General features: G+C 41.5%; 1 protein-coding gene and 1 long non-coding RNA gene across 3 annotated transcripts in view; one reads left to right on the forward strand and one right to left on the reverse strand.

Moving 5' to 3' along the window:
* Positions 1–665: 665 nt before the first annotated feature.
* Positions 666–23,449, reverse strand: LOC139078403 (uncharacterized). Its single transcript, XR_011531334.1, has 3 exons — positions 23,309–23,449; positions 15,980–16,069; positions 666–1,028 (listed from the first exon to the last, which is right to left on the reverse strand). It is a non-coding gene; the product is annotated as an uncharacterized lncRNA (long non-coding RNA).
* SH3GL2 (SH3 domain containing GRB2 like 2, endophilin A1) overlaps positions 22,680–24,731 on the forward strand; it is a 196,885-nt gene continuing 194,833 nt past the window's right edge. Inside the window, exon 1 of one of the 2 annotated variants that reach the window (XM_070589747.1) lies at positions 22,680–23,354. In XM_070589747.1, the coding sequence (XP_070445848.1) occupies positions 23,310–23,354 (45 nt within the window). In that variant the 5' untranslated portion in view covers positions 22,680–23,309. The remainder of the gene's footprint in view (positions 23,355–24,731) is intronic. The other variant, XM_070589748.1, reaches the window with a different exon arrangement.

Genomic DNA, 24,731 nt, shown 5'->3' on the forward strand with positions numbered 1-24,731 from the left:
AAATACCAAGATTGAGCACCTTTTCCAAAGCTTATGTACCATTTGATTATCTTCATAGGTGATGAGCCCATTCAAGTCTTTTGCTCATTTTTTGAAATTGGGTTTTACTTCCTTTTCATATTTATTCATAGGATATCTTTATGTTCTCTAAATATGTCCTTTTTTGGATATATGAACTCCAGAATCTTCTACTTGTGGCTTGCCTTTTCTTTCTGTTAATGGTTTATTTTGTTAAATAAAAGTCTTCTTTAATTTCTCTCAACAGTGTTTATAGCTTTATTTGGAGGTTTTCCCATATCTTTCATTAGATTTATTCCCATGCATTTGATGATTTTTGGTGTTAGTGAATGTGGTATCTTTTTTCTTTTAGAATTTCATTGTTTTTTGCTGGTATATAAAACTGAAATTATTTTTGTATATTAACCTGGCACCATCCAATTTCTAAATTCACTTATTAATTCCAATATATATTTAATTTATCTGAAGACTATTTTTTGTTTTCTAGATATACAATAATGTCATATGTAAATAACCTTTTATTTCTTACTTTTCAATCTTTATTACCTTCTATTTTTTCATCTTGCCTTTTGTACTGGCCAGTAGGACCTTCAATAAAATGTTGAATAAGTGTAGTGATAGCAGAAATTCTTGTCACATTCTTCATCTCAAGGGAAACAATTTCCATATATCTTTATTAAATATAATATTTGCTCCACAGTTTTGTAGATATACTTTATTAGATTAAAAAGTTGCCTTCTATTCATAATTTGCCAATAATTTCTTATCTTAAAAGAATGTTAGGGTCAGCCCAGTGGCGCAGCAGTTAAGTGCGCAAGTTCCACTTCGTCGGCCTGGGGTTCGCCGGTTCAGATCCCGGGTGCAGACATGGCACTGCTTGGCAAGCCATGCTGTGGCAGGCGTCCCACATATAAAGTAGAAGAAGATGGGCACGGATGTTAGCTCAGGGCCAGTCTTCCTCAGCAAAAAGAGGAGGATTGGCAGCAGATGTTAGCTCAGGGTTAATCTTCCTAAAAAAAAAAAATTAAAAAACCAAAAAGAATGTTAACCTTTTTTCTGTATTCATTAAAATAATCATATGATTTTTCTCCATTTTATCTGTTAATATGGTTAACTGGTTGATTTTTTAATGTTAAACCAACCTTACATTCCTGGAATAAACCCAACTTAATTAATTATCCTTTTTATTTGTAGTTAGATTTGATTTGCTAATATTTTGTCTAGGATTTTTTGCATTTATGTTCATGAGAGAGGTAGGTGAACCTGTAATTTCCCTTTCCTGAAAAGGTCTTATCAAGTTTCAATATCCAGGTCATTCTAGCCTTGTAATATTTGTTGGGAAATGTCCCCCATGCCCTTTAAAAAATTTTCTGGACGAATTTGTGTAAGTTTAGAATAATTTACCAGCAATGACATAAGGACCTGAAGATTTCTCAGAGAGAAGGTTTTAATCAAAGATTCAATTTCTTTAAAAGGTGTAATACTCTTCATACCACTAGGCAAGGGAAAATGTGGAATATAACAACCTGATCAGGTCAGACTTTTAGAAATTCACTCTGGCCTTACTTCAGAGGTTGGATTGAAGGCAGCCAACACTGGACAGAGACACCAGTCAGGAAACTGTGACAACATTTGCTCGTTGACATCAGTGCTAGCCAGTGGCAAAGACGTGGAGAAGAGGGGAACAGGTGAAAATAAACATTTAAATTTTTTTCCAAAAGAAATTATTTAGAAAAGAGGGTAATAAGACAAGGATGGTCAATCTTAAAAGTCTGAATTAACTGTGTATTTTTTTTACTTCCATAACGAGAATCAGAGAGCTGGCACCATTTCACAAGGTTCTTGGCCAGCCTGAAAACTATGACCTTGGAGCATCATTTATTCAAGTTGCTAATCAAAACACAGGACATCAAAACTAGTCATTTTTCACCGTATGGAAAGTGATTCCCAAATATAATACAGTATTATTATTATTATTCCTTGACTGAGGTGTAGGCGTGGTCAGGGTGGACCTTACACCCGTGATATATCCTTCCCATCTCCCCGTTCCCTTCTCGAGTTTCTTTTTGACACTTCCCACCCATCCCCATCTGGGCCCTGCTCATGACTTGACAGGACACAGGGGTGATGGCCATTGGAAGCAAGTTGAGCTAGGAGGTATTACCTGGATGTTCCTCCTATAATTATCCAGGGGAGAAGGAGAAAGAGGAGAACAGGAGACTTCTTGACTAAGTCAAGCTAGGAACAGAGATAACCGTTAAGCAGAAAGGGCTAATAAGTGAGTCTAGAGAAAATAACACAGGGTGTTAAGGAGGACACAGTGGGCAGTGAGGGGTGAGGAAAAGACTTAAGATTTAAATCTGCAGTGCTGGACTGCTATGCAGAGTACCTGTGTGTGTGGGCTCTGTCATGTCTCAGGCTCAGATTCTTTAAATAAAGAGCCCTAATGAGCCCGACAGTCCCCTCCCCAGTGTCTGCCTTTGTCGGGTTTTACTCTGGCTTTTCAGTTCCCCTCTATCTCACTTTATCTTTCCTTCTTCTAAGCCCTTAATCCATTTAAGCTTTTTTCTCAATTAGTTGATGTTGACTTCTTATTAAACAAAATGTGATCTCTACTCTTTTTTGGGGGTCAGGTGGGGGGAAGATTGACCGTAAGCTAACATCTGTTGCCAATATTCCTGTTTTTGCTTGAAGAAGATTGTCCTTGAGCTAACATCTGTGCCAATTTTTCCTCTATTTTGTATGTGGGACACTGGCTCAACATGGCTTGATGAGCAGTGGGTAGGTCCATGCCCGGCATCTGAACCTGCAAACTCTGGGCCACTGAAGCGGAGTCAAACTTAACCACTATGCCACAGGGCTGGCCCCGGTCTCTACTCTTAAGGAGTTAAAATTCTGATGGAGAAACAAGTATAGACACAAATGATGTCAAACTCTTCATGCTAATTAGAGAAGACCCAAGGGCTCTAACTTCGTACGGCAGGACAGCGGAGATACTGTGAGAAGGGGGTGTCCTTGATTGTGTGCCACAGGTACACACACTCACTGTAGCACAGAAACACATGGGGACGTTTGTTTCACACAAGACTTACAAAGGTGGTCTAATCAAGAATGTGTTAATGTGAAGGCCCCGTATTGACACTGTCCTTGGTAAGCATTTTGTAATTTATATAAAGCAGACCTTGGGTTTTCCAGACACTTCATGTGCTAAGTGTCAACAGAATACAGCTGAGGTTGCAATGTGTCAGCAAGGATGTCAAGGGAGAATTCAGAGGGTCAGATCTTCAGGGACTTGGCTTTCTTGGCTCACGTGGTGTTCTTAAAGTGTCAGTGGCTCATTCTGACTGGCAGCTTGGAGAATTAGTCAGGATCAGAATTAAAAATGTACAGGCCACAAAGAAGGCAGCAAATGATTGGAGATAGCTTACTAATACCTTCCAAAAGTACCAATGCTGGTAATTGGAAGTCCGGAAGCTTCCACATGCATCCATTCCCATAGGTTGCTCTTGGCTAGATTAAAAAAAAAACAAACCATCTTTCCAGTGTTTCTCAAGTGTCATTTTGCCTAAGAATCACCTGGTTCCTGTTAAAGTGAACGTTCTGGGCCCCACACACAGACTTTCTACAGGACTTTCAGCGGTTAGGATGAGATATCTACATTCCTGCAAGCACACCAGGTATTCCAGGATCAGGTGGTCTGTGGACCACATTTTGAGAAATGCTGCCTTCAAGTCTTCCACGCTCCCCAGCTGTCAGATCACTGTGCGAGGGGCCGTAATTCAATCTATTTCCAAAGAAAGGGGTCTGGAAGTAGTTTTTCATTCTCCTCCCACATTCCATCTGTCATCTCCTTCTGCCACTCTGTTCTAACATTTTCTTTATGTTTGTACCCTCTTCTCAAGCACCTCACCCCAAACCATTATCTAAGCTCGAGGCATTTCACACGTGGGCTACTGTTCCACTTAAGTCAGCCCACACCAGGGCGTGCAGCCGAGAAGCGCACTGAGTAATTTGGGCCACAACCTTCTTTTGACCCCATTACTGCATAACTCAATTTGCCAGAGGTGCCAAAGTGATGACCATAGGCTGAGTCTTATAAAGGGTTGCGTTTTTTTTTTTTAAATTTGAATTTCTTGTTAATATTTTAAAATGAGAGAAACTTCCCATAAGCATCCAGATTTCTGGCTATTTTTAAAATATCAGAAGATCTGGCCACTCTGGCTGGTTTCCCTAAGGGTAACAGTCAGCGGGAGTTGAGGAGAGGCTGTCCCCTTGAGACACGGAGCAGAGGTGCATATATTGTAAAGATAAGGAAACTCAAGCGTCAGGGCCCAGCTACTTCAAGGCCCTTGACCTAATATTGTGTTTGTAATTTTGTATTTCTTTCTTAAAGAGGCCTCCACAATTGTACAAGTTTTAGACTTCACGAAACCTGGATCCACTCCTGCCGCTCTGCTGTATGTACTCCCCACACTGAGGCCAAGGATTGGGTATCATTTATCATCAGACTTGCCAGTAGCTTTTCTTAACATAGAGAAGTAGTTCTCTGAACTCATGGGTCTATAAAGACAAAAAGATCAACAGAGGCCTCATACTTCAGGCTGAAAGGGAAAGAGCCTGTCTTTTCGCAGATGTGATCTGGCCTGTATCCCTGGCGTTTGATTTCATGACCCAGTTCGCCTTCTACAATTCATGATTTGGTAAATTCTCTGTAGCTGGGCCAACATTTTTGTACCGAATCATCAGGCTTGCTTTCTTTTCCATTTCTGCAAAGACACATTTAAATCTCATCAATTTAATTCTTATTTGGAGGGTGGCTGCTAAGAATTTCCACGTTGAAGAAAGGAAAATAAAAGTGATATCAGCCTATAGCAAGAGAATGAGCTGTATATCTTGCTCCTTTTGAATTAAATGTCCCAGCGGGAAAGGACTGGATCTTCTCTGTGTCTATTACTGCAAATGTTTGTGGGCATGGCTAAATGTTCTCTGAGAACTCAATCAACATTCACTGATGCTGATGAGAACATGTATAGAAGAGATGACAGTGCATGTTCTGCAGTTACCTTCTCAGGTTTGATTTTTCTGTATTGGTCACGGCTGGGAGCAGATCCTTTTATCCCATGGCATTAGAGCTCTGCGGAAATTCAAATATTTTTGTTGTAACAACATGCTGTAATATTGGGAATTTAGTCACTGCATTTCCCCTTCCAAGATACTATTTGCTTTACTTCAATGTTTCTTGTGTTGTTCATAATGTTGTTTTAAAGCCTCATTTTTCACTCCAGATTGTTAAGGATTTGGCGATGTTATCTGTGAACATATTTATCACTCAGCAAGAACCTACCTCTGCTCCTCTGTGGAAATGGAGGAGAAGGGGCGTGCACTATAGATCAGCAGGCAGGGAGTCTTCCTGAGCAAGTTATTTGAAGCTTATTTTAACACTCTCTATTTGCATAGACTGCTTGTCATCTCTTCTTTTTAGATAACGTCTTATTAAAAGGAAACCCCCTTTTGAAGATGTAAAAATAAGACTAAACATGAACAAAAGGGCATTTTGTGAAATGTGGTAATTTGCCATATCTATTTTTTAATTTTTCCTGGCTGGAGGTGTAGTGGGGGATGTGACTTATTATTCTGAGTCTGAGCCATTAACTATTTTTTTTACAAAATAATGGGTTGAGGGGCTGGCCTGGTGGTGTAGTGGTTAAGTTCGCATGCTCCACTTTAGTGGCCCGGGGTTGGTAGGTTCAGGTTCTGTGCGCAGACCTAGCACAGCTTGTCAAGCCATGATGTGGCAGCATCCCATACAAAATAGAGGAAGACTGGCAGATGTCAGCTCAGCAACAATATTCCTCAAGCAAAAAGAGGAAGATTGGCAATGGATGTTAACTCAGGGCCAATATTCTTCACCAAAAAAAAAGAGGAGGGGGGTTGAGAGTCAGTGCCCATGGGGTCAATATGGACATTTGTGGATCATGGCTATGGAACTCATCAAGGAGTTGATTATTTTAATGATGTTATTAATGGTACTAGCTTAATTGTTTAATAGTTTCTCATCTTAGTTATATTTGCTTGCATAAATGTCAATCTAACATTTTTTTCCATTTTTTAAAAATTTCTACATCTTCAATACTGTCGCTAGGCACTATAAACCCACTTCCTGATTACTTTCCAGTGATGAAGAGACTGATTTCTCTATTAAGAGAACTGTTTCATCCTGAATAAAATCATTCAATAGATAACTTAAATTCTTATTCAGCCATATCATCAATGGTATGTTGCAGTTTTCCAAACTTTGCTTTGAATCTACCAACCCTTGCCTCACGCTGGAGAGAGGCAGCTCTTTGCAACGTGAACATTTTGGTGACCACCAGTGAATCTCAGAACCTTATTTTATGCAATCACTGAATTACTTAAAAGCATCCTGGACCGTCGGATTCCAGCGATGGTGCACAAAGAAATTGGGTCAACGTTTTACTAAGGCCAACTACTAGTGCTGAGAAAAATAGTTTTATAAACCTGCTTCAAGGCATTGGAGACTGAGGGCAATGAAAAATTACCAGACCATAATCCCAGAAAAAGATGGGAATCTAGAGAGGTAAACACGGTTTTTGGTTCTGCTTTTCCTCGGGGAGCTTTGCAAATTCTAGAAAAGGCAGCTGACAGACTGAGAGCTAAGCAACACTTCTTAAAGTTTCTAGAGTTGACAAAGACAAAATTTGAAGTCTAAGTCCTGCCAAGGCGATGGTGGTGGGTAAATCCAGTTGTGGCTTCACATCCAGAAGATCTGCCCCTGGGGATGAGAGCAAATAGGCAGTAGGCTGGTGGCCCCAGGGACTGCAGCCACTTTGGAATCATCTCTAGTCTTGAAATTGTACTAATTTCTATGATTCTAGAATGCTTGTGCCTTCAGACGTCTGAAAGAATCAAACAAAAATCCTGCAAATGATATTACAAGAAAGGAAAATGATAGGCCAATTACTCTTATGAACATAGATGCAAAAATCCTAAATAAAATATTAGCAAATCGAATCCATCAATATACAAAAAGTACAAATACAATATGGTTGTTTGTTTCCCAGAAATGCAAGGTTATTTCAATATTTGAAAATCAACCAATGTAATTCACCAAGAATAAAGGGGAAAAAAAGACTTTTGAATAGAAGCAGCCAAAATATTTGATAGAATTCAACTATGTTCATAAAAAACTCTTAGCAAACTAATAATAGATAAAATTTCTTAAATATAATAAAAGCTAACTACAAAAAAAGAATAAGCAGATATAGTACTTAATGAGGAAATATTAAAAACTTTCCCCTGAGATCAGGAAAAAGAAAGAACGCTTGCTATTACCACTGCTTTTCAACACTTCTCTGAAGATCCGACTCAGTGCAGTTAAGTCAAGGAAATGAAATAAAATATCGGAAAGGGAGAAGTAACTGCCATTCACACATCGCATGCTTGCCTTCATAGACAAATCCAAAGGAATCTTTAGATAAACTATTACAATTAATAAATGAATTTATCAAAGTCATTGAAGAAAAGCTCAGTACACAAAAAACCAAGTATATACTTATATACAAGCTCAAACAACTAAAGAATGAAAGTTTGAACATACTTAGGAATATAGCTAACAAGACAAATAAGAATGAGGCATGGAGAGAGAAAAAGGTGAAAAATACAAATGAGAAGTTAAAGTACATAGAAAATACAGTGAAAAGGTCTAAGACATGAGTAATTGTAGTCCCAGAAAGAATGTGGCAGAAGTGATCATTGAAGATGCAATGGCTAAGAAATTTACAACACTGGTGAAAGACACCAAGGCATAGATCACGAAGTCCTATAAACTACCAATAAGATAAATAAAAGGAAATCCACACCTATGCACATCACAATCAAACCGCTAAAAACAAACAGCAAATAGAAAATCTTAAATGCAGCCAGGGGTGGAGAAGAGCAAAGATATATTACCCTCAAATTACAAAAATTAGACCGTGAGCTGACTTTACATGAGAAACAATGGTCTCCATAAGAAAATGGGAAAATATACATAAAGTACTGAAACAAAACCATGCCAACTTAAAACTCTATTTTCATCCTTAAACAATGTAAATGAAATGAAGACATTTTCAGATGAACAAAAACTTAAAGGATTCAGCACTGGCATACCTATTCTTAAGAAAACACGAAGAGATATTTTTCAGGCAGAATAAAAATATTCCCAGATGGAAGGTGGGAGAAGCAGGAAGAAAGGAAGAGCAATAGAAAGGGACATTTATGAATAGATTTGAATGAATATTGGCTGTATAAAACAATAATAAAAATGTCTTATAGACTTAAATTAGGAGGCAGGTAAAAGGAATTAAAGTATTTTAGTATCCTTGCCTTGTCCGAGAGGCAGGCAAGAGTATCGATAAACATATTCTGATAAGTCAAGAATGCATGTTGTGGGGAGGGCAAAAAGGGTAAAGCGGCACATATATATGGTGATGGATGGAAACTAGACTTTTAGTAGTGAACATGATGCAGTCTATATAGAAGCCGAAATATGTTGTACACCTGAAATTTACACAATGTTATAAACCAATGTGACCTCAATAAAAAAAAAATGCATGTGATAGTCTCACAGGTATCCATTAAAAAGAATAGTAAAAGGGCTTATGACTTTGAAGCTAATAGCAGGAAAAAAATGGAAAACAAACTCTGAGTCAATCCAAACAAGTTAAGAAAATCAGGAATGAGGAAGACAAAACAGGTAAAATAAATGGAGATCACAGAGTAAGAGTATAGCTTTAAACCAAATACATCTGCAATTATATTAAATGTAAATAGACTAAATAATTCAATTAAAAGAAAAATTTCAGACTAGATTAAAAGTACTATATAAGGTTTATAAAAGATACTCCTAAAATATAAGGATACAGAAAGTCGGATACACAAAGACTAACCAAAAGAAAGCTAATGGATAATAGCCATCTTTTATCAGTATTAATATCAGATAAAGTATTTTTCATTAAAAAAGTATTTTAAATAAAGGACATGATTAATAAAGAATAAAGGGTTTTACTCACCAGAGATATATAATAAAGCTATATTGTATGCAGCTAATAAAAAAGCCTTAAAGTAAATGAAGCAAAATTTGACAGAAAGTACAAGAAGAAATAGATTCGCATTCATAGTAGGAAATTTTAATTCAGTTATTGATAAAATATATAGACAAAAACCGATAAGCACATAGAAGATTTAACAACATGATTAGCAAATAACCAATAGATATACATAGAAATATACAACAATTAAGAAATACACTTCTAAATAGAGAAATATACTTCTAAATAAATGGGTCAAGGCAGAAATCATAACAGAAATGAAAAAATATTTTGAACAGAATAATTAAGTAATTACATATTAAAATCTGTGGGATACAGTTAAAACTATGCTTAAAGGGAAATTTATAACTTTATATGCAATGAGGGATGTCTGAAAATCAATGAGCTAACCATTCATCTCAAGAAGCAAGAAAAGAATATCAAATTAAATGTAAATTAAAAGGAAAGAAAGATAAGGACAGAAATTAATGAAATAGAAAACAAATGTAAAATAGAGAAAATCAATGAACCGAAAATTGCTTCTTTGGAGAATTTAATAAAACTGGTAAACCCCTGCTGAGACTAATCAAGAAAAAGAAAGAGAAGGCAAAAATAATCAAGGTCAGGAATGAAGAAAGCAACATCATTATGAACTTAGGACATTAAATATATAACAGAATATAATGAGCAACTTTATGCTGATATATTTAAAAATTTAGATGAAATTTACTAATTCCTTGGAAAGCAGAATACATTTCATGCAAAAGAAATAGAATAGTTCTGCAAATATTCAAAACATAAAATCTATTGTTTAAAACCTCCCACAAAGAAAACTCTGGGCCTTGATGGTCTTAGTAATGAATTCCACCAATCATTTAAGAAAGAAATACCATTGATATTATGGAAACTCTCTCAGAGACTAGGAAAAAGAGAACACACCCAACATGATTCATGAGACCAGCATCACCTTGATACCCAAACCTGACAAGGACTCTAGGAAAAAGGAAAATTAAAGGCCAATCTCATTCTTGAACAAAGACAAATAGACTAATGGAATAGAGAAAAATTACCTGTGACATATATAACTGACAAAGGGATTGATTCTAGAATATATCGAGATTGTCTACAAATCAATAAGAAAAAGACAATCCATTAGGGGCAATAGATTTAAATGGGTATTTCACAAAAAGAATATTCCAATGGCCAATAAAAATGTAAAATGATGCTCACAACTTCATTAATAATCAGGAAAATGCAAATTAAAATCATGAGATACTGCAATATATCTACCAGAATGGCTAAACAGAAGGATAATACCAAGTTCCAGTGAGGATGTGGAACAAAAGGAACTAGTCAAACATTGCTGGTGAAAGTGTAAATCAGTGCAACTCTTTTGTAAAACTATTTGGCATTATATAATAAAAGTGAACGTACACTATCCTGCAACTGAGCAAGTCTATTCCTGGGTAAATATATCCAACAGGTATGCTGGCATATGTGTACCAAGAGTGTTGCACACAAGAATGTTCTCAACTGCATTATTTGTAATAAAACAAAACTGAAAACAGCCCAAATGTTCACCAATTAAGAAAAAAAAAGGGGGCCAGCCCGGTGGTGTAGTGGTTAAGTTTGCATGCTCTGCTTCAGTGGCCAGGGGTTCACAGGTTCAGATCCCGGGCGGAGACCTAGCACCGCTTGTCAAGCCATGCTGTGGTCGCATCCCACACAAAATAGAGAAAGATTGGCACAGATGTTAGCTCAGGACCAATCTTCCTCACAAAAAAGAAAGAAAAAAAAATTCCTACAGGAGAATATTCCACAACAGGAGCCAGGGAACTTGAGCTGGTAAAAGAACAAGTCTGAGAGTGATTCATCCTCTAGTGTAGACAAGCTTGGGTGAGGGATCAAGATTCAAGATTCAAGATGGAGAGGATGGATTAGTCCACATCAGCACGTGTCTGCTCTTTACAAAAACCTATCTTATCTCTAAGAAGTGCCATTTAGTGAAAATCCCTTAAGGGACATGTGATCCTCGCCAGCCTGACCTTCCTCAGATTCCACTCTTCACCATGCAGGCCCATGAGAAAGCTTCATTTTCATACTTCATCAGTTTACCCTGAAAGAATTTCCTTTTCCAAGTTGTGTTTAGTGCTCTTCTCTCTGCAGGAAGACAAGCCTACGTCCTGGCACGTGGTTCTGGGGCAGGAGAAGCAGAGCTGGTAGAAGAGTCTATAGAGCTGGGTTTGAATTCCTGCTCCACTTCTTACCAAATTGTAACCATGGGCAAAATTACTTGATCTGTCCAAATTTCAATGTCCTCATGCATAAAACGGGGGTTAGAATCCACACAGCATAGAGTTACATGAAGATTACATGAGTAACATCTATAAAATGTCATGCACAGAAAGATGCTCAAATGGTAGCTATTGGTATTTTATGTTGACTGATTCTTACCAGCTTCCATTTTAGAATGTGTGGTTTGACCTTGACGCAGACCATGCCCTCTCTCCCCACTAACTACACTAAGAACTCCAAGAATGAGTTAAGTGGTTCAAACCAAGCCATATTGGACCAGAGAAGTTGGGCTCAAGCCTAGATGAGCTGACCAAGGAAGGCATTTGTGTGACACTTGAATGCAGGCAGATTTCCACGGACAACAGCTGGAGGGGGAAGGGAGGAAAGAAGAGAGCCGGGAGGCCATCCAGGCAGAAAGAACAAGATGAACCTCTGGACTTTCTTTTGAAAACCAGACTCTGATGGTGGGGACAGAACTACTATCCTGTAAATGTTTTATAGCCTTCCTGTACCTTGCTAGCCAGAGGGGATTTTCTTTGCCTGCTTTTTTCCATCCTTTTTAAGGAGCTTCTGTCTTTGCTAGCTCAGTTCCTAGGTTTCTATGTTGTAGTATCAGGCAATGTGCACAAAAACACAAACTGGATTCTGGGAAAGATAAAAGAATAGGGCAGACGGAAAAGAACAGTGAAAGGAGACAGCAGGCTGGGTGTCGAAGAGCGTTTTATTTGGAGTTGAGAATCGGAGAAGGGAGGGAGTTTGGGGGAAGCAATAGATGACAACTTCAGAGAATGCTGTAAGTGGCAGAGGTAATCATACAATGACAGAATGGCCAGTCCAGGACTTGGAACCACTTGTGCATCCTTCACCACAGTCCTTTTTAGAGCTTTTTCACTACCCCAAAACGAAGGTCCACTCTCTTTAGCCATCAACCCCAATCCCTCTATCCCCCCAGCCCAAAGTAACCACTGATCTACTTTCTGCCTTCATAGATTTGCCTATTTCAAAAATTTAAATAAATGGAATTATGCAATATGTAGCCCTTTGTGACAGGCTTATTTCATTTAGCATAATATTTTCAGGGTTCATCCATATTGTAGCATGTATCAGTACTTCATTTCTTTTGTTGCCCAATAATATTACACCGTAAGTCTACACCACATTTTATGTATCCACTCATCAGTTGACAGACATTTGGATTGTTTCCATTTTTGGCTATTTTGAAAAATACTGGTATGAAATTCACATACAAGTTAGTGTGCACATATGCTTTCATTTCTTTTGGGTATATACCTTGGAGTGGAAATGCTGGGTCATAAGCTAACTCTGTGTTTAACCATTTTAGGAACTGCCAGACTGTTTTCCAAAGTAGCTGCACCATTTTATATTCCCACAATTTGTGCAATGTATTGAGGGTTTCAATTTCTCCACATCTTCACCAACACTTACTATTGTCTACTATTTTTTATTATAGCCACACTAGTGGGTATGAAGTGTTATCTCATTGTGGTTTTGATTTGCATTTCCCACATGGCTAATTGACTGAATTTCTATTTAAGATACTTTTTGGATACAAAATTACTGAATTAAGGGTACAACTTTTAAGTTGATATGTAGTGCCATATTATATGTAATGCTTTTCATTAATTGTACCCATTTTACTCTGCCTACAAGTATATAGAACACTCATTTCATAATATCTTTATCAAAATAAATATTATATTTAAAATCTTTGCTGATTTAGTGAAATTGGAGTTATTTATTTTAACCTCATTTCTTATGATACTGCGTTTTTCCAAACACATAATAATTATTTATATAACTTCAGGGAGCTTATATTCTTTGTACATTTTCCTGTTGAGTCTTAGTTTTTGTTTTTGAAATTGTTCTTAAAATAGCTGACATTCATCTTGAATAGTTTGTTAGATAAACTTTTGAGTAAATTATTGCTATAAAATATTTTTAGAAAAAGCAGTATTTCAGAGTCCTTGCAAGAAAAAACCAGAGTAACCCTTTTCAAACTATTAAAAGAGATTTAGAAAATTTTTAAAGTTGATATCTGGTTGTTTACATAATGCAAAATATTAGACAAACGAAAATTAAATGAGAGAGAACACTTTGATTACATGAGACATATCAGTGCTTCTCCCTGAATGCAATTGAAAATTTGATGATAGTTTATGTTCAATGAAATGGAGGAAATTAGAAGTGGTAATTATTTTGGGTTTGATCCTTTCATTTAGCTTCTTAAGCACTTCAATTGCATTTATGGAAATAACTAGAGCTTTTAAAATATTGCCTGGTGTAGATCTCTCAACGTTTCCTTGTGTTTAAAAGAATTTCATGATAAAATCTAGGTCTGAGCCCTCCATTCCTTTTTGGCTAACAGCATTCTTAAACAGAAATCGCTGCCGTGTAACGTGCACCCTCAGGCTAACAGTGCTTCCAGAAGACTGAGTGTGAGAAGCGAGGTGGTGGACACTGAATCACCAGCTCCCTCTCTCCCTCTGATTGTTTAGTGCTTAAAGGTCAGAACTGCTCATAAAATAACTGAATTACAAATATCTCCAGTTTTTCTTTAGGAAGATCTGTGAGCCCAAAGGGCTCATCCAAAACTACAGAGTAGTTCTGAGTTTATAGTCTTCTGAATTTACGTTCTCTTTTTCCAGGCCTAATGAGTCTCCCTTCCTACCCAGAGCTGGTTGTTTCGTATGGCTAAAGCCAGAAGGAGCACAGAGTTATGTGGGATGGAGGATGGACATTATGTTCTTTTCTTTAAACTGTATCTTTAAATAGCTAGATATTGATCCAAGAAATAGGAGGAAACTTTTTATTATGTTTAAAGATACCATATATGGAATGGGGAAGAAAGGTCTCAGAAAACATCCTGAGTTAATGTATGAGAACATCATTGGTTTGGGGACACACTGTGTGAAGGGAGTAATTTAACTCTTTGTGACTTTTTCTCTGCCAGCGGCATTACATAAGGCAATTTGCCAAGTGTCTCTGTGTTCCTGGTTGGGGAGGTTATTCAAGAATGTTGAGGAATGACAAGTGTTCTCAACAGGATTCCTGAGTTGGGGCCCTGTTATGGGTTGAGTTGTTTACCCCAAAATGATCTGTGGCAGTCCTAACCCTCACCGTACTAGAGAATGTGACTTTATTTGGAAATAGGTCTTTTGCAGACGTAATTAGCTAAATTAAGATGAGGTCATACTGGAATAGAGTGGGCCTTTAATCCAATACGACTGATGTCTTGATAAGAGCAAAACTGAGACACAGATATACGTAGTCTGTAGAACACCATGGAGACAGCGGAGGAGACTGCAGTGAAGCATTTAGAAGCCAAGGAACACCAAAGATTGCCGGCCATCACCCGAAGCTGGGTGAGAGGCACAGAACAGATTCTCCCTCACAGCGCTCAGAAGGAACCAACCCTGTGGACACCTTGAGTTCATACTTCTGGCCTGCAGAACTGTGCGAGAATGAACTTCTGTTGTTTCAGGCCACAGTTTGTGGTAATTTGTTACAGCAGCCCTAGCAAATGGACACAGGCCCCAAATCTCCAGCCAAACTGCTTAATACTTTTGTTTCAATTTCATTTCTTGTAGAAAATAATAACGCCCACCTATTCAAGGACCCAATGGGCCTCTATAAGGGAAAGCTTTTATGTTTGGCTGACTGAGCCTTCTGGCCTTAGAGGAATTCCCAAGACTTCCACCTCTCTCTCTCGGCACTAATACTGCAGCTTGGAGACCAGTGGCTCTTAAACTGGAGCATGCATCAGAATCACCTGGGGGGCTTGTTAAATCAGATTGCATGGCCCCACCCCAGAGCTGTTCACCCAGTAGGTCAGGGGTAGGGCCTCAATAATTTGTTAATCTAACAAAGTCCCAGGTGATGCTGATGCTGCTGGTCTGGAGACCACATTTCAAGCACTACAGGATTAGACACTTAGGGAAGATTTATGGTGGAAAAATAACACAGTCAGCCTCAGAGGGAGTCCTGAAAGGGTGGGGGCTTTGCATCATGTGCAGATAAGCCTTAAATCGTATTATCACAAATGGGTCTCAATCACTTTGCCCTTGCTCCATGCCGTAGCACCCGAAAGTCTTGAACTATCTTACTGGTTACAGGTTCCTTTCCCAACTTCATTCTGAATTTGGAAGTTGTTTTCTTGTACCTCTGGGCTTGGGCTTGAATGTCTCCCTATTGTTCCATCTTGAGCTTCCCTGAGTGATGAGATTTGAGATCTGATTGAAAGTTAATTTCAGGATCCTTGTGCCACCTCCCCCATGAAGCCTGTTCACCATGACTCCGCCCTTCCTTGGGTTCATAACACATTCTACATATTGCTAGGTGCTGCATCGTACCTACATCAGTGGAACCAGTTTCATGTGATGGTCACTAAGTGACCTTCTTGTTGATTTGTGGGGCCACACATTCTGTCAAGCTAGGCCGCGGAAACTAAGCCATCATCGTTCTTCAGAAACATTTTAAATATCCTTTAAGTCTTAATAAATTTCCCCAATTTTTTCCACCCACTCATTCATTCGTTCATTTGTTCACTCATGAAATACCTTGTGAACACCTGCTGTGCACCAGGCCGTCAGCACTATGCTGGGCATGCAGTGGTGAACAAACCCCCACAGCACACGTGCTCCTGGAGTCTGCAGAGTAGTGAGGGCAGCAGGGAGAGAGACATAAAAAAGTCACATTAATACATGCAAAATCACAGCGGTGACAAGTGCAGCAAAGGAGAACAGTACTCAGCTATAAAGGACTATAAGGGTGAGGTTTGGCCCTTTTGAGGGGTCAGGGAAGGCTTTCGATTGATATCTGAAGTATGTGCAGGGAGTTATCCAGGTGTAAAGCAGAAAACAACTATTCCAGGCAGAGAACAGTGCATACAAAGACCTGGTCAGAGCAAGGAGCGTACCGGGGACTGATCTTTGAGTGCAGAGAAGTAGGGGCATCAGGTATGTTAGGGGTTCTGGGTGCCCAAGGCTGGAGAAGAGGGGAAGAAGCCAGATGGTGTAAGGCCCTCAATGCCGTGTGTTCTTAGTCTGGGCAGGTACTGGCCCTCGGGCATCTCCCTTGCTTCTACTGACTGCTCTCCCACCTGTCACCACAACTTCCCCCCCTCAGTGTTCCGGCTTCACCCCTCCACAGCTTCTCCCCACTGTTCCGTGTCAGGGAAGTCCTTCCTCCTGCTTTACCAGGTGACTTCTCCATTTGGACTTTTTTCTCTTCTGTCCTGTATCCTCCAGTGACTGAGCTCTGTGAGCCCTTTAAATTTCCGTGTGACTCATGTCTGCCGTTCAACTGACTCCTTCCCTCTGTGAGTGAACATGCCCAGATCTCCCAGCTTAAAAGAGAAAGTTAATCAGATGTCTTGGTATGCCCTGACTTAATGAACTATTCTCTCTTCATCCCTTGACTTCTATTGGGGTGGGTGGGGGGCAACGGGGACATCTGTCTTTGCTCCTCCCACTTCCTCTCCTCCACTGACTCCTCAGTCAATTATCTCTTGACCAAGAAAAGACTTTCCTCACTGTTACATGTGCTCATGGGTCTTATGCTTGCAGGCTGGGATGAGCTTACCCTCCCCCTGTAATACACCTTCAAAGTTAAGGGCATCTTAAGAATTGGTGTCAAAATTCTCCCAATTCAACTCAACAATATTCACAGGAAACAAAATGTTTTCAAGACCTTTGTTCTAAGGAATTTCCTACTTGGCAAACTTCTTGGGACTGGACCTTGAAAGACAACTGGCATTCTCCAAGAGGGTGGTGTTTTAATGTTAACTTAAATGTTTTAAAACAGTGCTTTATATTTGATTTTTTGTCTCGAAGTTAGCTTTATATGTGTGAGCCAGAGAACATATAAGCTGTACACATTTACTAAAACCACCAAAAATTTTTTAAAAGGCAGAAGAAAAAGGGTCCCAAACAAAGATAAATGATCAATTTTTTTCATATATGAAGCTGATGCTGACAGAATATTGGAAAGTTGTACTCTGAGTTCTGAGTATTTTTGACGGGTTTTTGTTGAACTAAGTTCTCTCTCCTTTCTCACCTAGACTTTTCTGTAATCAAGAGAACACAAGCCGGAGATGACAGGGTAGAATGTGAACTGTGACTAAGGAATAGCGCTTCTCTGCCTGGCTAACTAGCTACTAACAGAACTTGGCCTCTTTAACACAATGCTTTACCAGGCTAACTAGCCAGATCCTATGTTCAGGGTTAACAACATGCCTTCAGAATCTCTAATGATAACATCCACCCAGGAATAGAATAAATCAGCCGGTGGTAAAGACGCTCTAACAATTTACACTTAATGAAGGTTGTTCTCATTCCAGGAGCAGGCACTGCTGTCTCAGCTTGGCATTTATTTACCAGCATTCAGCTGCCAATTCCCAGGGGCTGGGGAGGTGCAGGCCCTGGCAGCCTGACTCATACTAATCAAATAAACAAAAGGTTTGATTTGTAAAACAGAAAGTCAGTGTCTCACAGGGAGAATTGACACTTGCTAAAGGACTATACTCCTTGTCACTCAATCTGTCCACCCTCGTCTGAGAAGGAAGCCTAATGCAGTGCTTAGCAGGAACTGTAGTTGCCTAAATTGCTGTATTTGAGTGGCTAGGTCTGAACAAGAAATGGAACTGAGCTTTGAATATTATTGCTGGGGTTGAGAGTGGGGGAGGATAAATCACTTAGAGTTTGTTGATTGCAAGTAACAGACAGTGACATTGGCTGACTGAACAAAGGGGAATTTATGGGAAGGTCATCAGGACTCCCCAAATTGACAGAAAGTTGGAGGTCCAGGTGTGGACACGGCGAGGGAGCAGCAATGAGGACCATGTAAGCAGTCTGCTCAGATGGAGAGAAGTTCAGAGAGTTCCAGGCTTTCTGGCCTTCTGCTGGCTCTAGCTTTTAAAATTTCATCAGCCTTGTAAAATTTCAATTAGCCTATATCTAACGGGTGTTTATATTATCTGCTAAGCGTTGTAAAAGTAAAGATAAGACCCTGCACTCAAAAAGTTAAGACTCCAATACTATATATCGATATCTATAATACATGTTAGACCGTGTTCACAGCAGAGGTGTGTCATCAGGGCTTTGAGAGTCCACAAATGAAGAGAGGACACGGAAAGGATGGGGAAGACTTCAAAGGAAACGCACTAGAGATGGGATTGGAAATGACAGGATTTTGCTAGGGAAGTTGGAAGCATTTCAAACTGGGATGTAAATAACGAAAGGGGCCCAGATGTTAAGAGCCTAATGTAAGTCACCCACTTGGTTAAGATCCCTCCTCCGCCTCCTCCTCCTGTGATTGGATTAATAGGGTTTAGCTAAGCGAAGAGGAAGTTTTTTCAGGGAGAGGCCCCTGTGCTTTGGAGGGAGGAGGGCTCTTTGGGACAAGTGGAAAGCTGAGGTGGGGAGAGAAAGATCCATACATTCCCCCTCCAAGAGACAAAAAAGTGTGCTTCTCAGTGTATCTGTTGGAGGGTGAGTGGTAGGTGAAAGACCTGGAAGCAAGGAAATAAAGATGGTCTTTCCCTTGATTTCCCATCTCTAGGAAAGAGCTTGTGAGCCCTGTCCATGCTAGGTGGGGGCCCAATGCTACTGGCAGCATCCAAAGGCACAAAATCTTATGCTGAGCGCTATTCACACCAAAATGACTGTCTGGGTCCTGCACAATCCATATTTTAATACAAGACTGTCTGGGGAAGGCCGTTGAACATCAGACCCAATGTGATGAGCATAGCATCAGTGGCAGTGATAAATTGTTCGAGCTTTCATTCATTCATTCCAATCTGTGTTTATTAACACTGCCCTAAATTGAAACTTAGAGGCTGGAGGAGAAAAAGTTATGATAAGTAAATCACTTCCTTTCATTGCTTTTGTTTTCTCATCTGTAAAATAAGAAGTTGGGATTTAATGCCTTTGATTTGCTATGTTTCCTGGGCTTAATGAGCTTACACAGAAAGTCAGTTTGCCCTCGTGTGGCCCAGAGGAGCAGCATTGGGCTGAAGGGCGAAAAGATGAGAGCTGCTGCTTGTCTTCTGCCTCCTTGGAATGAAGGGCCCTCTGAAAGCACCAGGGATGCAGTGGCTCTGTGCGAGCTAGAGGTCTGGTATTTGCCAGGAGCTTTGCCATAATGCAAGGAGAAATAGTGCATGAATGATGTGATGGAATTATTGCTGACCATGAATTTCCTGTCCAATTAGTGAGGTGAGGCTGTGTGGGGGTTTCATTTAATTGGAACTTTCCTGAGCAGATCTAGGTTTATTTACTATTTTGCATTGATTTGATCTCAGGAGATGAGAGGGCAGCATGTTGAATTACAACAGCCTTTTATTAAAGTTCTTCCTCATTGACCTTTGGTTCCCATTTCCCTTGCATTGTGCTTCTGCATTTTTCCACAGAGCCTCTGTCGTGGCTTCAGTGCGACCAAAGGGGCACTCCTGTTTGAAATTTTTTCAGTGTCTGGTGCATTCGTCCCTCTCTATTCAAGTCACAATAGATGTCTCTAAGACGGGTTTTCTGAGTTGCTAGACTGGAAACTCCTCGGGGTTCAAGGTCCAGTCCACTTGGTATCTCACCTTTCCATCTCCCCACATGTTCCACCATGAGGCCTGCTAGTAGGAGGACCTCAGCAAATCTCTTTCAAAACATCTCAAAGGTCTTTACAGGTATAAAGTGTGGCCGTAATAGAAATACTGGATTTACATGAAATCCAGGGGATATCTGGGAGAGTTAACTATGGTTTCAAAAGGATTTAAAGTTCTTTCTCCCAAGGTAGTTCCTTTGAAGTATAGCAGGATGAATACTCTAAGTAGGTGGATGAAGAACCAGGGAAAGAGAGAGACTTGTTTGTGTAAAATGTAGGGCTCAGTTAAGTATGCAAAGTTCTAAGGAGACTCTTCAGGTCCCCGCTTCATACCTTTCATAGTTTCATAGAGACCAGAGCTCATGAATCCCAGGCCCTTCTGCTTTGTAGATTACTTGCTATCTGTTAGCAGCTTCAACCAAGGCCCATCCTTCTGTGAAAATGTTCCATTGTTGAGATCAGGGACCAGGTAGGAAAAATTACCTATAAAATACTTTTTCTATTGTACAAGTAATGGGAAAACATTTTACAAATTGGGAGAAGAGAGAAAAAAGTTCACTCCTAATAGCTCTACTCTAGCCCAGGGGTTTTCAAAGTGTGGTCCCCAGACCAGGGCATTAACATCCCCTGGGAACTTGTTAGAAACGTACACTTTCAGGTCCCACCCAGACCTATTGAATTGGAAACTGGGAGGTGGTCCAGCAACGGGCGCTTTCACAAGTCCTCCAGGTGATTTTGATGCATGCTAAAGTTTGAGAACTGCTCTAGCTGCACAACCATTGTTAGCATTTTATGGTAATCTTTTCATGAGTGTGTTTGTGTGTTTGTGCGTGTGTGCATGGAGCCTTCACCAAACTGTCAGAGTACAAAAGCAGTCATTGTAACACTAACCCCCAAATCTCTCTAGCCTAGAGCCCCACCTACTCCTGTAGTGAGTCCAAACTCCTGCTTAGTGTCAAGCATCTTAGTGCTTTCTTAGTGTCAAGAATCTAGAAATCACCATGGTGGGCCTCATAGATGCGAGTAACTGTCCCTAGGCATACCACTTCATGGGGCCTTTAACGATTTGTCCTGGACTCATGGATCAGTAGCCCCATCTATCTATCAGCAGCTTTTGTCTTTCCCTGTCTGATGTTTCTCTGAGACACAGATTGTGCCTTGCTCTGACATTTCTTTAGAATTCCCTGTGGGTCGTCAGAGCTTACTGTTCACCCTCTCTAGCTGATAAGAGGTCAGGGTATGGTCAGTACATGGAGCCACCATTCCCTCTGACCTTCAGGCCTGGGGACTAATTCTGCCGACTGCTTGGGTGAGGTTGCACAAAAGAGAACACACCTCCCTAAACGTCACTGAGGCTTTTTGTCAGAAAAAGGAAGGCTACTTCATGGACATCTAATGACAAAAAATAAAATACATGTGGGCCAAGGCAAGAACTGGAAAACCTCTTTTCATCTTCTGAGAAATGGGAAGGCATTTTCTCAATGTGCTTCAGTCAGGATAGACTAGTTTTGCCACAGTTGCAATTCCAGACTCAGGGAATTAAAATTACTCGGTTTATTTCTCACTCATGCTAAACATCTGCTGAACATCAGCTGTGGACTTTGCCCCTCTTCATCATCACTCTTGACTCTGGTTGACAGACCACAAATATCTAGAACACCGTTGCACAGGCAAAAGAGAGCTTTGCAGCATCTCATATCAACAGTTAAATTCTCTGCCAAGAAGTGACAGTCACTTTTCTTCCTAACCCACTAGTTAAAACTTGTTGCAACGTCCCACTTAACCACAAAGGGTTTGGAAAGTGCAATTCTTCCGTGATCTGGAAGGTACATGAATATAAATAATGACTACTACCTGGAGATTTTCTCCTTTTGTCTGCTTTTCTCTGCAGACGGTCCATGTCCTCCCACTGCTCCATTACCCACCACTATCGGCTTGAGTCTGCCTTTATGTGTTTCAGTTCACATCATCAACAAGGACTAGGATTGGTAGAATAGCCTATGGACAGGATACCTCGTATCAGATGTTCACCTTGTGCCCAAGCAGTCTGGCTACCCGGTGGGAGTGGGGTCTGTGGTTCCTCCCAGGCAGCAGGGGTTGTGGAGGAAGCTCCCATTCTGCCACGTGGTTTCCTTATTCATCCTTGGAAGTCTCTCTTATCTTGGCTTCTGCCACTGGTTTCTCCTCCTTGTATCTTTGGTCCCTAAGAGGGGACAGCGTTCAAGTTTTTTCCTATGTGCTCCTCAGTGCAAGAAAGACCATAGGAAGCGGCTCATTTCCAGAACCCAGAAGCCATGCTCTGCTCTCAATTCACCTAATTCCATCAGTTTCCTTTAGTCCAGCCATATACACTTTGTTACATATGTAGTATTTGTACAACTTAGTGACATGCTTTTTTTACATTATATAATGCTTATTTCAGATTGAAATTCCTAAGTCTGCTATCGTAAGTGAACAGCAAGTTCATATTCGTACTTTGCCATTTCTATAAACAAAGGATTAAATGCTATTTCTGTCTTAATATCCCGCTTCGATTCTGTTTACCTGACTGGCTTTAAGGGTTTAAAAAAATTTTTCGTCTGAAGTTGGTAAATTGTATCAGACCAGAAAAAAACAAAAAGAAAAAGAAGGCGTCAGTGGCTTTCCCTAACGTTAAGTAGGCTTAAGGGATATCGAAACGAGGGCAGAGAAATGTTTTCTGTGACCAGTGAAGCGGGGCCAGGGCAGAGGAGCGCTGACTTAGTCATTACCCCAGAGAGCGCCGCTCCTCCAGTGCAGGCTGCGGAGAGCCTGCCTCAAAGGGCGGGCGGCCGGGCGCAGGCAGCGCCGCTGCGGCTACCTGGAAGCCGAGCAAGTCACCTGAGTCGCGCCGGTGCCTGGCCTGCCAAGCTGCAGCGACCGGTCCGCAGTCCGCGGGTGCACGACCGACAACCCCGCGGCGGGAGCCCGCCCTCGGCCCTCTGACGAGGGGGCCGGCCCGCCGGGACCGCGGAGCCAGTCGCCGCGGCGGCGGCCGGTGCCCAGGTAGCTCGTACCGCAGCACCTGCCCCGCCACCCCCGCGCCCGGGGCGGGGCTTCCCGCGTCCCCTTTAAGAGGCCGCATCACCCGCCCCTGACGTCAGGGTGTCTCTCCGCACGAGCCCGCGTCCCGCGCCGCTCCGCGTCCCCGCGCCCACAGCCCCGGCGGCGGCACGACGAGCGGCGGCCCGGCCAGCGCGCCGCCCCGCTCGGCCCTCCTGCCCCGTCCGCCGCCTCCTGCCCGCAGCCGCAGCCGCCCGCGCGTCCTCCCTCACCATGTCGGTGGCCGGGCTCAAGAAGCAATTCCACAAAGCCACTCAGGTAAGGCGCGTGACAGGTGCGCCGCGGGCCGGTCCCGGGCGGAGCGGCGAGGGGCGCGCTGGGCGCTTGCAGCCGGCGGGGGTCTTGGGGACCCCGGCCCGCGCCCAGCCCGCCCCGGCCGCGCCCCGCATCGCCTCCTGCCCTCCGCGGCGGCCCGGGGCATCCCGCGGCGGGGAGCCCGCCCTCCGTCCTCCGTCCCCCGCCCCACAGCGGCGCTGCGGGCGCCCGCAGGTCCCCGTGTCCCGCCTCCGAGCCCCGCGCGCCGCCCCCGCGCCGCCCCGCGTGGGCGCCGCAGGGAGGGGACGGCGGCGCTCAGGTGCCCGGGCGGCGCGGCGCGGCGGGAGATTATGTAAAGTCGCCGCTTCCCCGGTGACCTTGCGGTGTCGGTGCGCCGGCTGTCCCGGGATGTGCTGGCACGAGGGGGGCCCGCACTGGGGGTGGCTGCGGGGATGCCCGCCGTCTGCGCGCTTCGCCTGTGGCCCCTGCATCCCTCCTTCCGCCGCATTCGCAGGCTCCAGAGGAATGGGAATGGGGCGTTCTCCTGGGAAGCACATGCATTAACTTTTCCTTGGAGAGCTCGGTGGTGAAACTCCTCTGAGGCCAGGGCTTGACCAGCACTCTGCGTGTCTTTAAAAATTTCCCGTGGGTTTTGCAGCCTTAACGTAACCAAATTGTTGAAGACTTAAAATCATCATTTATTTTAATGTGTTATTTTTAGTGAGCCTTTTACGTCTTGATGTGTTCATCTTTCTCTGTGGGGTTAACAAGCTGTGATTATAATAAAACTTTAATTCAGATTCTAATACTTTAAATTTCACTGGGCTCGTTGAACAATTTTATATAGGGACAAATAAGTGAATACTTATAATGTGACCTATTTCTTATATAATAAGTATGGTTACTATTTTTTTATCTTTCTGAAACAGTTCTAGTTTAAGGGATCTTTAAGTAAGCACTTTGTTGGTTTCTTTAAATATTTCTCATAATTTAGCCTTAAATATTTTTTCATAGATTAGCCTTAATTAATACTGAGCTTTCTCGTAGTTTCTCAGAAGTGAGGTTTTTCCCAGGCTACCACAATAACAGTCCTATTATAAACCCCATACAGAAAAGGTGAGGGTTGTGTTATATCTTGGTTAAATTAGAGTGGCAGATGCAGCATGAAGTTCATCTTGTCTGTACCCACATGCCATCTTCATCACCACAGACTTGCCTTTGTAGAATCAGTTATATCTGTGAGTTTGGGAAATCAAGAATCCTAAGACGATTTCAGTAAAAAAAATGCCCATTAATTTTTGCTTTTCAAATTGGATCTAAGACCTCTCTGCCGGAAGTGTTTGTAACTCTAAGTGCCTTGTTAGTGTAATTTGGAAGACC

Source organism: Equus przewalskii, chromosome 22 (assembly GCF_037783145.1).
Source record: "Equus przewalskii isolate Varuska chromosome 22, EquPr2, whole genome shotgun sequence".
NCBI lineage: Eukaryota > Metazoa > Chordata > Mammalia > Perissodactyla > Equidae > Equus > Equus przewalskii.